The 13798-nt window shown below is 38.6% G+C and overlaps 1 protein-coding gene across 3 annotated transcripts in view; it reads left to right on the top strand.

Moving 5' to 3' along the window:
- LOC134227828 (dual specificity tyrosine-phosphorylation-regulated kinase 1B) overlaps window positions 1–13798 on the top strand; it is a 173859-nt gene that overhangs the window by 84248 nt on the left and 75813 nt on the right. The window contains exon 1 of one of the 3 annotated variants that reach the window (XM_062709508.1): window positions 11816–12587. The exons of the other annotated variants lie outside the window; for them this stretch is intronic. Coding sequence (XP_062565492.1) covers window positions 12518–12587 — 70 coding nt within the window. The 5' untranslated portion in view covers window positions 11816–12517. Of the gene's footprint in view, window positions 1–11815; window positions 12588–13798 lie in introns of those variants that run through there. 3 annotated transcript variants of the gene reach the window in all.

The raw sequence follows: 13798 nt of genomic DNA, 5'->3' as shown, positions 1-13798 counted from the left end.
GAGTGTGTGATCTACGTTGTGCATCGTCTTTCGATTTTCTTTATAATCAGTTTGCTAACTGATGTATCGATTTCGTCTGACTGGTGGGCGATCGTCGTTTTCGTACGTCAATCGCCGGCAGGCAACATAGTAGGGAACCTGTCAGTGCGAAGCGCACTCACTGCTGTAATGACTTTTTAATCATGTGCAAGACATTTATAGCGCCAGTGGAATTCGCATTGCCGTGTTTGCTTTCCGTGATCTACCGCAAACCTATGGGCTACAACTGCAAAATTGGTCTACGAATAGTATCACAGTCAGTGAATCCCGATTTGATTTAGATATAAACTTTAGTTGGTTAGGAAATATTTGAAGAAGACAATTTTGATAATCAAATAGGTCCTACTGATATAATTTACTGTATCGAAACAGTGTTTTGTTCATGTCTTCTGCACGCATAGTTCGATTTAAAGAATTTTTGAAAACAACACAACAAACTGGTTCACCCGGATTTAATTTTAACAAAATTTCGAAACCGGGTAACGTTTTGTAAAATGTATCATTCAATAACAATATATATGTATTTTGTGTTCTTATAACACTAATTCAATTTCTGGGATCTAACATTTTAGATTTTATATCAAGCGGACTATCAATTTATGATCGAATCATAATGTATCAGCCTCGTACTGAATTTTAATGTCGTGTAAGCACAATTTATATGTTTACATTTTACACTAGATTCTAACCCGCATACTATCCAACTTTCTTTGCGAACTTTCATTTAACCCGAAGAAAAACAACAGTGCACCACCAGTCATGTGCCAGGAATAGTAAGTGTGAGAAATCAACACCCAACAAGCAAACAGCGATGCTGCTGATGATGAAAACACTTCTGCATAGCTGCTGCATCTCTTGCCAAGATATCCCCAAATAGAGATCCCAAACCAAGAGTATAGGTTCTCAAAATTGCATATGTCAACAATTTTATTTACAAGAGCAAAAAAAATCCTTCATTACCAAATAAAAATTTCGCATTACTTTAGATGAGATCGAAAAGTCCTCAAATGAAATAAGTTAAAGTATTTATCGGAAACTGATCGTTTATCCTGAAAAAAAGAATGCGGAAAAGATCTATTAGAAATTGCACGGATGCCGATATTTTAACATCAAAATAATAATACAGAATTAATCAAAGATTGAAAGTAAGGCAGTAACAAACGTTCGGACATTCAACGTATTTGAGATGTACATAAATCAGGATTTCGCAAAACTACAATCTATTAGTCTTCTAATGCAAGTTTGTTTTACAATCTGAATTAAGAAAATGCAATGCAAGAAACAATTATTCCTAAAATAAAGCGATCACTTTCTGAATAAACCTCTACTAGTAACGGAAAAACGTCTTTTAACTTAAGTCCTGTGGCGTTTTCCTAACCTCAATCTGCCTGTGCATTGGATTAAAATTTAGGGAATTGGTGTGTGTATGTATAGAATATAAAACCTATGATTAATTATTTTAAAGCGTCTTAAGGGGAAATGCTACAAGGATAAAAGACTATTATTCTTCCATTTAGTTCCACTATTCACTTTTTATGTATCAACAAAAAGATACGTATTTTGTTTCCTACTTGGAAACTTCTTCAGTCTGGTTTGAGCTAATCACCGTGGATTTCATTAATTGTAATTGATTGGCTTTTTTCGGTGACGATGATGCATTTCATCGTCACCGAAAAAAGCCAATCAATTTCAATTAATTAAACTTCTTCAGTGTTTGTTATCGACTAATAATAAATAATAAATATAAAATCTATATTTTAATTAGCTTGAACAACTCTGGTAATTTTATATTTATTTATACTGTCAAAATATCAAAATTTCCATTTCCTGTATCAGTGCACAGGTAAAAAAAGTGAGGTTACGCGACGGTTACTTTGGTTGCTACAGCTAGACAATACTAGATTTCGAATTTCCTTAGTTGAGGGCGTAGCTGGTTGCTGATGCGTTGATCGTATGGGACCGAAACTCCTTTCAGCGTTTCGGCGTAGGATACTTTTCTTCTTGTAGATATAGATGATTGCTGGTATAGTCTTCTCCTGGTACCAAAGAAATTGTGGAGATATGTCGACGACATTTCCAACATCATCAACCGGAAGGATCGCGGGAATTTTTCATTAAAATATAATAAATGATTCATTGCAATTTTCATACAATTTCCGGAGGAGCTTTCTTTAAAAACTACGTAGAATTTTTAGTGGAAATTTTGAATAATTTCCGTGAAAATTTGAATGTTTTTCCGTTCCGTTCCGAAATTCTTGAGGATTGTTTTTCTAAAAGTCATTCGACCAAAGGCCATAAAGCAGAAAATTGTTTACCGAACAAATCATTGGGCCAAACCCCATCTAACCGAAAGTCATTGAGCCGAAATAGGCAAACGGCCAAATGTCGTTTGGTCGAATAAGTGATTTGTCCAAAAAAAAGCCGTTTACCATAAGACCCGTTCAGCAAATGACATTGTCGCCCGTATAATCCTTTCGGCCAAATATTGATATTGACTCCATGACTTGATATCGACTCATGGAAACAAATTATGCCATACAAATATTTTCTGGGTTACTGTGATGGTCCCTTCAAATAGCTTTCAAAAGATTCCCTGTTCCACATATCGATATTTCCATGCGTCAATGGTCCCTTCAATATTGACTCAAGGAGGTTTGACTGTTATCACTATCTCTTAGATGGAAGCAATGCACTCTTCAATAGTCAAGATCTTGCGAATGCTGAGGAATATGAAGAAAGGGTAATTGGACACCTACTTATGAAAGATGCGGAGAACTCTTCGACCTCTCATAGGTGCCACGGGAGGTTTTGGATTTGTTAGTGTGGAAGCTGGAAGGTTATAACAGTAGAAACCGTTTTGGTAGAACGTGAAACACAGATAGCAATACATAGTAGGAAAGGGACAAGCCTGGATTTGAACCCCCCACCTCCTGCTTATAAGGCAGAAGCGGTAGCCGCTAGACCAACGAGCTTGTCAGCCGCACGCATTTTCGTCCAAAGGATGTATTCGGCCAAACAACTTTATCGGTAAAATTGCCAGTTCGACCTTATGTCCCTACCGGCCGTATGTTGTTTCGGCCAAATGACATTTACGACTAATCCACTTTCGACTTATTAAACGTTTTGGCCAAGCATATTATTATTTGGACTTAACGTGTTATTCGGCCAAGTGGCATTTGAACAAACGACTCATTTGGTTGTACTACCGAAAACGACCAAAAATGTCATTTTCCCCACCCATGTACTAAATACTACATGTATCATAGTTGTTTGTAGTATGTTCGAAATGCGTAGTGTAGTAGAGTCTCTTTTATTCTTTCGAACATATTTCACACATGACGTTTATTACTTAAAATGTTCTAAACTAGAACTTGCTTGCTTTTGATTCATGCGACCCATTTACTCACCAAATCATGTTCGTCGATCGATCCAAATCTGATAATTTCAGGCAAGGATCTAGCAAAGAAACGTATGGATAAATTTATGTCTATACCTACTAACTTTCTCTTTACTTAAGGATTCTTATTCTGAACACTCCAAGTGATGCTTTAAACTTGAAACTGGGTTTTAGTCTAATGCTTGTTCACAGATTTCGTTTTCGCTCTTACGTAAGGTGTGGCCGAACCAGACACACTTCCATTTCCAAATTTCAGTTGCTATTCGCCTCCACTGACGGAGCGATGCCAACCAAATTGAATATTTACCCTAAAATTTGATATATACGCCAAAAAATTAAAAAAAATCCGGATATTTTAATAATCACTGAAGAGTAGGGTGGCTCAAATTAGTATGGGAAAACCTTTTTTCAATTTTTTTAATGGGCCGCCCTTTTATTCAGTTCTATTTGATGCCCTGATGCTCTGACAAAATTTCAGCCAAATCGGTCAACGTTTGGGCGGTGGAAGTTTATATGCAAAAATTTATGCAGAAACATCCAAAAACAGTGAATTGCAGTTGGACGACACAACTTACGATGAAGAACTATGATACTCATTCAGATCTTGAAGAATTTAATACAGAATGTTATGCAGAAAACCGCGAGAAGATTAGAGTTTGCCCGGCTAAGTTATTAGCATTTCTCTGAAGTGGGGTTTGAGCAAATGTCGTTTCTTTTACCTTTGAAAAGAAATAAATTCACCCCTACAACACTCCAGTAAAATGTTAATATCTTTGCCTAAAAAACTCTAATCTTCTCGCGGTTTTCAGAATAACATTCAGTATTTAATTCTACACGAACTAAATAAGTATCATGGTTCTTGATCGTAAATTGTGCCGTCCAACTGCAAATCACTGTTTTTGGATGTTTCTGCATACATTTTTCCATATAAACTTCCAGCGAGTTTAGCACCGCCCGTTGACCGATTTGGCTGAAATTTTGTCCAGAGCATCAGGGCATCAAATAGAACTGAATAAAAGGGCGGCCCATCAAAAAATTTGAAAAAGTGTTTTTGAGCCACCCTACTGAAGAGGCTTCCGGAAAGAATCCTGGGCATTATTTACTTCTTGGTGGTCGAACAATACAGCATGAGTGATACTTTCTCACAAGATGAAAATCTATATACAGGGGTTAGACAAAAAGGTTGAGATAGGTAAAAATAAGTCGAAATTCAAATCAGCATAACTTTGCGTATAATAATCCGATTTTGATAAAACCAGGACCATCAGAAGCGGACATTCTTCTAGTATACTGTCCTCCTGCTAAACCTAATATTGGTCCTTGGCCACCGGAAATGTTCCGGGTTTTCCGAGGGTATGTTCAAGATGCATTTTTTCCACTGCCTGTAATTTTATTTGACGTTATCTTTCATCATGTTTTATACTTTCTCCGAAAACTAGAACTAATATGCCGGCCAATGATGGCTGTAGATCGAGAATCCATCTCAACTACACAGAGATACGGCCATTTCCGTAAAAACGGTACCTAGAACATGATTAAATGATAGCAGATCGGAATAATGCAAATATGAGTATCTGACTTCATGGCTTTGCGAGACAATGATTACAGAAACATTTCCAGAATGATAGCGTCCTCTGCCACCCTTATAGCAGGTTCCATGGGCCTTCCAGGAGGGGTCGGTTTTGGCACCATATGGAACCATGCATATATGGGTGTCAAAATTCATGTTTTCCCAAGACGATCAATATAGGATCTTTATTAGAGATATATTTTGAGAACTGTAAGACTCTTTGGCCAATTTGTAACAGATTCCGGAAGTTCTGCGAAAGTGACATTTGTTCAGGGTGTATGGCCAATCCCGTATCGTTTTCACGAAAATGGCCATATCTCTGCGTATATCTAACGGATTTTCGATCTGCAGCCAGCATTATTAGTTCTAGTTTCTGGGGAAAGTATAAAACATGATGGCAGTAAACGTCATATAAAATGACAAGCAGCAGAAAAAATACATTTTTAACATACCTTCGGAAAACCCGGAACACCACCGGTGGCCAAGGGCCAATCAGAGGTTTCGAATAGGGTCAGTATACTAGAAGAGTTTCCGCGTCCGATGGTCCCAGTTTGATCAAAATCGGATCATTCTACGCAAAGTTATGCTGATTTGAACTTCGACAAATTTTTGCCTATCTCAACCTTTTTGTCTAACCCCTGTACATAAAAATAAATTTCTGTCTGTCTGTCCCTTATAGACTCTGAAACTACTGGACCGATCAGCGTAAAAATTCGTATGCAGAGGTTTTCGGTGCCGGGGAAGGTTTTTAAGATGGTTCGAGACCCCACCTCTCTTTGGAAAGGGGGGCTCCCATGCGAATGAAGCATAATTTTCTACATAACGCGAGAACTAATCAGAGAATAAATCAATTTTAGGTGAAACGAAGTTCGTCGGGTCTGCTAGTAATCCATAACTTTGAATAAATGTACCAACCCAATCATGCAATTGAAAATGTATTGAAAATTTATGGATCGCTGTTCCGAACTAGGGACCAAAAACGTTTTGTCATCTTCAGAGAAATTCTTAGAAAAAATCCCGAAGCAATTCTGATTCTGTATAAATCTAGGATTTTTTTTTGGGAAATAAATTATAGATTGGTACGTGAGATCTTTTGAGAATTCCTTCGGAGAATCTGGCATGACCTCTAGGTTGGGCACGAATGAGGGGTTTTTAAAACCCATCTTCATTTTTCTACTCTTAGTTTTATGGAAATCGCGATGAACTTTAAATACTATATAAAAGATAACTAATAAAGCTCAAAAAAAATCTTCAGAAATTCTTCAGAAGTTTATCAAAACATACGATACTACTCAGTATTTTTCAAAGGAACTCCGGAGGATTTTTTAAAAGAATCTTTAAAGGAAAAAAACTAAAGATGGAGAGTCCATATAAATTATTTGCGTTATCAATTATTTTTAAGATGTGGTCCCGAAAGAATTCCTGGAGGAATTTCAAAAGGAATTTCAAGAGAAATTTCCGAATGGATTGAATTCCGAAGGAAATTCTGAAGAGGTTTCCGAAGAAATTCCGAATGGATTTTCCAAAATAATTTCTTGAGAAAAAAAACTTTTAAAGAATTCTTTAAAGGGATTCCAGAATAAATTTCCAAGAAAAATCTGATATAGATTCCTGAAAGATTTAAAATCAATTTCTATGAAAAAGCTGAAAGAAATTTTAATGAAATGGCCGAAGAAGTTGCTACGCTAGAGGAGTTTCCTAAAAAATGTCTGGAACAATTTTCTTTAGAAATTCCAGAAATAATTTCCGAAGAAATTCCTGATGGAATTTATTAAAATTTAAAAAAAAATCGTGAGGGAATTTCCTAAGGAATGTTCTTGAGAATATCCGGCACAATTCCTTAGGGTGTTTTCAAAAGTTTTTCTGACGAAATTTCTGTCTGAGTTCGAATGAGTCCCTAAAAGGAATTCAAAAGAATTCATGAAGCATTTTTCAAAGGTATTTACATTAAAAGCATAAGTACTAGAACGCAAATGGCACTGTAACCACTGGTCGTTTGCTGTCAATCATGTTATAGTGCTTGTTTGATAACATCATCAATATCGCTTTGACACTAATAGTACCGGTACTTTGGTTGTTCAAGTGCAAGCAAACTGGATGTTGGTCAAGCGAACAGAAGCGACATACGCAACCTTATATTGTGTTTTCAAATTTCCAAAGGATTTTTTAAAGAAACTCCTGGATGAGACTAACTCCAGAAGAGTTTCTAAAACTTTGCCAAAAGAATGTCTGAAGGAACTAGTAAAGGAATTTACAAAGGAATCCCCAAATGCAGTGGCGTTTCCCTAACCTCAATCTACCTGTGCACTGGGTTTAAATTTGAGGAATTGGTTGCGGAAATGCATACAATAACTAGTTTTTAAATAGTTAAACGAGTCTGATAATTTTATTTTCCATTTGAGCTGTCAAAATACCATGATTTTCAATTTTTGGGTCAGTGCACAGTTAAAAAGTGAGGTTACGTGAAAGAACTGGAAGAACTTTTGGAGAAATACCTGGAGGAATTTCTGATGGAATTTTTTATGTAATGGCTGATGCAACTTCTGGGTGAACTGCGATATGTTCCTAATTATTTACTTGTTTGAATTGATTATTTAGCTGCAACAATCTAAATATGGCACGTATGTCTTTACCTGTAAATTAATGTAAAGCACCTGGAAAAATCAGGGAATTTACAAATGAGTGGACACATTTTCGGCCGATTGACCCATTCGGCCAAATTGCCCATTCTGCCAAACATCCATTACGGTCAAACGACCTGTCAGGGTAAACGGGTTTTTCGGTCATATGTCGCTTTCGGTCAGTTGACATTTTCTGCAAAATCGTTTTCGACTTAACAACCGAACGGCTGGAATCCGGCTAGCTGCCCAACATACAATTTTTGCTGAACAAGCTAGTTTTTTTTTAAGTTGGATTTTTTTCCGCTTCAAAAATTTACCCATCGTCAAATTTTCAATTTCGGCTCATGCCTTACTTTAAGTGCCTTCAGAACAAAATTCAATTATACCGAATAAAACGAGCGAATTCCATTGTATACATTTACCAGGGGTCCTCCTTAGCCGTGCGGTAAGACGCGCGGCTACAAAGCAAGACCATGCTGAGGGTGGCTGGGTTCGATTCCCGGTGCCGATCTAGGCAATTTTCGGATTGGAAATTGTCTCGACTTCCCTGGGCATAAAAGTATCATCATGCTAGCCTCATAATATACGAATGCAAAAATGGTAACCTGGCTTAGAAACCTCGCAGTTGATAACTGTGGAAGTGCTTAATGAACACTAAGCTGCGAGGCGGCTCTGTCCCAGTGTGGGGATGTAATGCCAATAAGAAGAAGAAGAAGAAGAAGACATTTACCAATTTTTATTTAAACTATATGATTATCAGAAAAATATATATTCGTCTTCGACGGTTGTTATATGATTATATAATTTAAAAAAACATCAGGGCACCCGATTGAAGCGATTTGGATAGGAAGAGTGGAATCGCCATCTTCCTATTGTTAACATTGCGTGGATAAAGGGCGGGATCTTCTCCTCATCTATTGGGTCAATGTGGAAAATGAGGGCTTGATTATATTATTGTATGTACGAACTTTCTTTTGGAAGGAGATTCTCTATTCATCCCGTGGATTCGCATAGTTGTCTCTGCTTATGGAACGACCTCTACCATTTTTGGTCCTTCATACAGGAGTTTGATAAAATACAAACAATAGTTTAATCATAATCAAATCATTTCTCAGATATGGCCAGTGCCAGGCTTACAAATATTCGGCAGCACTCGATGATGGTGATGTTTTTTAATTTAATTTTTTTATTTTCTTCCTTCCATGAAATCGATCTCACATTCCCGAAAAGGGAGAGAGGTAAACAACAGAACTCACATCACCCAGTGCGCCACGAATATGAAATTCATCACAGTCAAATGTACACATTCACCAAGCAAATGACAAAAAATCACCACGCTTTTATATGGGCCACTCACATTCATGCAGTAACGCACGAACTGAGCAGCCTGTCAGAGCGACTTCTGTTTGGTTGATTGGTAAATTGAATTATTGGCGCTGGAATGATTTTTTGACTGCCCCACAGTCGCAGTCACGACGGCGGCGATGAGATTGACCGTAGAATATGCTGAGATCCATGTATTTCACTGCATTGACTTTGACATATTTCAACCCTGGCCAGTGCTATCGGCAGGTGCCTTGCTACAATAGATGGTAGATCATCATCATCATCAATAAGCTAGTTTTTAAGTTGAAGAAGGCTATATTTGGTCATATAAGCGCTTCATCCACCTCCAATGTTTGTTGGGTGACTTTCCGCTCAGCAAATAACGTTCGGCCAAACGGCCAAAATTCCCGTGGAATTTCTAATGGGCAATACAAAGAATGTCCGGTAGAAATCCAAAGAAATTTGCTCAAAGCTCTTGAAAATTCTCGATGGATTCCGAAAAACTTCCCATAGAAATGAGCATGAGCATGATGACCGTGCATTTCGTAGTTGCTACTCCGTGATTGACCAGAACAATCGCAATTGCACATCTGCACTCGCCACAAGTTCCTGCGGAATTTTATTGGAATCTGGGGGTTAGGTTCTTTGGCAGAGCTTCGTCTTGATTAACGGGTTGCCATTTACATTCGAATAATTTCCCGCGAAAAATCCGAAAAATTGTCTGTGGAAATTCCGAAGAATATCCGTTGGAAATTTCGAAGAATACATATTAGAAAATTCCAATGGACTTTCCGTGAATATAAAGCCTAGATCATTTAGAAATGGGCCACTTCATTTTAGAGATTGCGCCGTTCTTAGTGGTCGGATATGCAAGTTTTTCACAGCGTTTCATAATTAGTAAACCATTCTTTTTGGTCTATTTTGTTTCACAGTTTGAAACTAACGTGGTTTCAAAATATTCACCATGCAGGAAGAGAAACGAAAAATAATTATGCACAGTCCTGCAAAATCCATCTGCGTCAAAAGCCGGATTTTACCCCTCATTCAGTCCCATGATGGCCTATTTACGTTTGGCTAGATTTTGCCAGCTGCCATTGCAGTAAGGAAGTGCTACAATGGTGGCCACAATAGTGGAGTCCAATTCATCCCAAAAAATTAAATTGTCTACAGTTCCATACAATAAAGTAATTTTGGGTGATTATTAACCAGAAACTGAAGATGAAGGGAGCGGTTATCACTGATATTGGCCGTATGAAGAATTGGTGGAATCAGCTAGTCAAAATCATTTCAGTCATTCATATGACATAAAATAATATAACTTTTGTTCCATTCTTAAACAGTTTTTCGATCAAACTAAAAGTTAAAAAATTACACGCGTTTGAAAGTGCCCCATTTCTAAATGATCTGGTCTTTATCTACACTCATCGAGAACCTCTGGGAGATCGTAATGGAGTTAGTAACAAGGATCAACTATTTGCGCATACTAACAGGATTAGGAAGTGATTCTAGAAATCTTTATTAACAGCCTTAGTGAAGTGGCCTCTGCAGTACAGAAAAGTCGTCTCAATCCAGCTCGGTCCATGGCTGTACGTCACCAGCCACGCAGTCTACGGGGGGTCCGCAAATCGTCTTCCATCTGAACGATTCGCCTCGTTCGCTGCGTACCTAGCCTTCTTGTGCCTTTCGGATCGTTGTCGAGATCCATTTTCACTATGTTATTGTCCGACCTTTTGGCTACGTGCCTAGCCCACCGCAGTCGTGCGGTGATGCATGTGATCATTATTATCGAATGATGCATTATTATCATATTTATATTTATTTGTATTATATTTAGTTCAACAATTCTCAGGTTATACCAAAAGGAAACAAGTATAGTAGAATAGCGATTAAAATAAGAATTGACGATATTGTTGCATCCTCTCCAACATGTTTGTAACAGTTCAAGGTAGGATAAGTCTCAAAATATGCTATCGTGAGTCTAAACAGAGAAGGAACGTGAGAGATTTTATCGTTTCTCTCCTGATTCAAACTTAGTGTGTGACACAATACGACGATTAGTGAAATTTAACGTCTGGGTCATTTCGGAATCTTAATCTAAATCGACTACATTTTTAAACAATGTATGATGATCTTGGAAACTAGAGATTCGACAACAAGCGGCCATGTTTGAATTCTGAAAAGTTTGTCCCATAATGCCTAAAAGTATTCTGAAGTTTTTTCCTTGGTAAGCCCACACTCTGGGACGGTCAATGCAATCATGACTCATGACCAATACGTTGACTTGTACTGTGTACATAGAAGTAAATTTTAATGAAATTTGAACGGCTTTGGTTGTACCGTTACGTTGTTCTACGATCATTGGGACTTTTATGAGACTATAAATACGGACAAATGCAAGAAAATTATTATTTGTCATCATCTGATATGACACCCCGAATGTGACCTCAACGACTCGCAGCTTTGTGCTCTGTGGACACTTCCACATTGATCAACTACGATATTAGTCCACGGCATAATTTCTAAATTCCATGACGTATAGGAAATTCACATGTGCTAAAGTATACGCAAGTCTCGAAAATTTCCTATGCCGCTGATCACCATTCATTTCCAGTCTCCCTCGACGTGACAGCAGTTTGCTTTGCATCTCAGCAGTTTACCGCTAGGCTAAGAAAGTCCTCCAATAACGTCTTGCTCAGTTTGCACCAACAAAGAGCATGCGGAGACTGAACACTGAACCCGACCAAACTCAATCAGTCGTGTCTCCAAGTGAATGCCGAACAAGCATCCGCTAGCCGGCAGCGCGCGTTGAAAAAAGTGCGAAACGACAAACACCGTTGGTGTGGCAATCGCGTTGAATTGGCAGTTCGCAGCAGTAGCGCTCGGAAGATCTAGCGGAACGGATGGACATCGAGTGCGTCAGATAGTTTCGCGCGTTCAAAGGTAGAGCATTAATTGCGCTTCGTGTGGATGTGTGCGGTCCAAAGTAGTTCGCGGAAGTGAATTTTCTGCAGGTGTTGTTCTAGTACAATACGCGTGATAATTTGAAGAAATCGCAATTTGCAGTGCATCATCATCATGCCTATAATATTGGGCCGCCAGCCAAATTGCATAATTCCTTAGCGAGGATTGCGTTGCTTCGGAGAGTCTGAACCATACACACTGTACTTGCAAACTTGCCAGCGGCGGTCGGTGGTTCGAGCTGCAGTGTTGTTTGTTGTTTTCGTATCCTCTCGCGTGGAACGGCGAGAGCTAGGAAACATCGCCGAAAAAATAAATAGAAATAAACCTTCACAACTTGCGCCAACAGTGAGCGAAGTGTGTGCAAAACAAAAAAGAGATGGTTCTGCCGTCCAACTGTGGTCGATAATAATAGCCCTCCGCGAGTGAAATTTAAGCGTGCGCGTAATACTTGGCCGGTTCGACAACGTCCTTCTGGGCTGTCCGCCTCCACGTCGTCAGAAGTGTCTATCTATGTAGGTACTGAGCAACGAAGAAAATCGGTGAAAGCCTGCCGTACCACATACCACGCAGTCGATCAGTTCAAGGAAGTTTATCAGCCACAAAATGACCAGTGCGTTGTGCTACATCTCGTCATCGACGCTGACCCAATCCTGGCCTCACAAGGATGACTTAGGTAAGCCTTGGACCGTCGCTTTTCGTTATCTCGTTGAACGCAATCACCGATCATCCGATCAATAAATCAATCGGAATGTGCTGACCTTTCCCAATTGAAAGAATGTTATTGTGTCGGTGCCTATTAGTGGAGAAAATCGGAATCAGAATAAGCGAAGCTACATCCTTCCATTTTCCTTGTCGCAATAAATTTATGTTCCTATGTACAATAATTTGCGTTGGCTCTCTATCGGTGGTCTGTTTTGATGTAGTTGTGGACCACGCACCTACAGCCTCAGTTTTTGCGACGACGCAGGGAAGAGATGTGCAACAGTTATTATGCCGGTTGGTTCGTTGTTGTTTATGACTCGATGGGTAGATTGGGAGACGTATGTCATGGCGATTAACACCGTAGTGGGTGCACACAGAACAGTGAACAGGCCCGCTTTGTAAATTGAGGAAGTTTTCTCCCGTCATCGTGGGCGTGGGCGTCTTGGTAATGGGACAATTCTGAGCTAAATTTGTTGAATAATGATTCATCGCGCGAGACAGGGTTTACACTATCTGTTTTAAATTGGAAAACTCAGCTCATGCAAATATTTCATAAGTGGATTGGAAGGGTATGTGCTTTTATTATCAAGGGATTTTTTAAAACCGAAGATGTTTAAATTCCACAAGAACATTACTGTGTTCGCATGCATTGATTGACATCGAAAAATCTCAATAATTAATGAAGCCGTGGAACACTAAATCGAGAATCAGCTGTAAGCTAACTGCCATAAGTAAGAAGCTTGCAAAAAATCTAGCAGCAGAAGGAGAGACTGTGAGGAACATTTCTTGAATATCGCTCTTATTATTAAACCCATAGAATGTAATAGTTCCATTAAAAGAATTGGCGTCCAGTATTATAATTATAGGTATAATGGAATCTACCAATCGATACTCGTGAGCATCGGCTTGACAAATGGTTACTTTTCTCAGATGTTGTTGCATACGAGAAAAAATTGGTCTCCTTTGTATGATACCAAGTTGACTTTCTACTACGTAGGGGCTCTTAGAACGATGCGAATCACTTGTGATCACAGGAACAAACAATCATTTTAAATTAAAACTTCTTTTTTCATACATGGCTCTAGCATTCACCAATGTGTTCAAAAGGCGTTGCACTGATAGATAGTGTCATATTGAATGTACATATCGCAATACAATGTTGTTAGTCGGTCACTAACGCTA

Source organism: Armigeres subalbatus, chromosome 3 (genome assembly GCF_024139115.2).
Source record: "Armigeres subalbatus isolate Guangzhou_Male chromosome 3, GZ_Asu_2, whole genome shotgun sequence".
NCBI classification, from domain to species: domain Eukaryota; kingdom Metazoa; phylum Arthropoda; class Insecta; order Diptera; family Culicidae; genus Armigeres; species Armigeres subalbatus.
The sequence above is the reverse complement of the archived record's forward strand: the minus strand, read 5'-3'. Positions and strand labels throughout refer to the sequence as shown.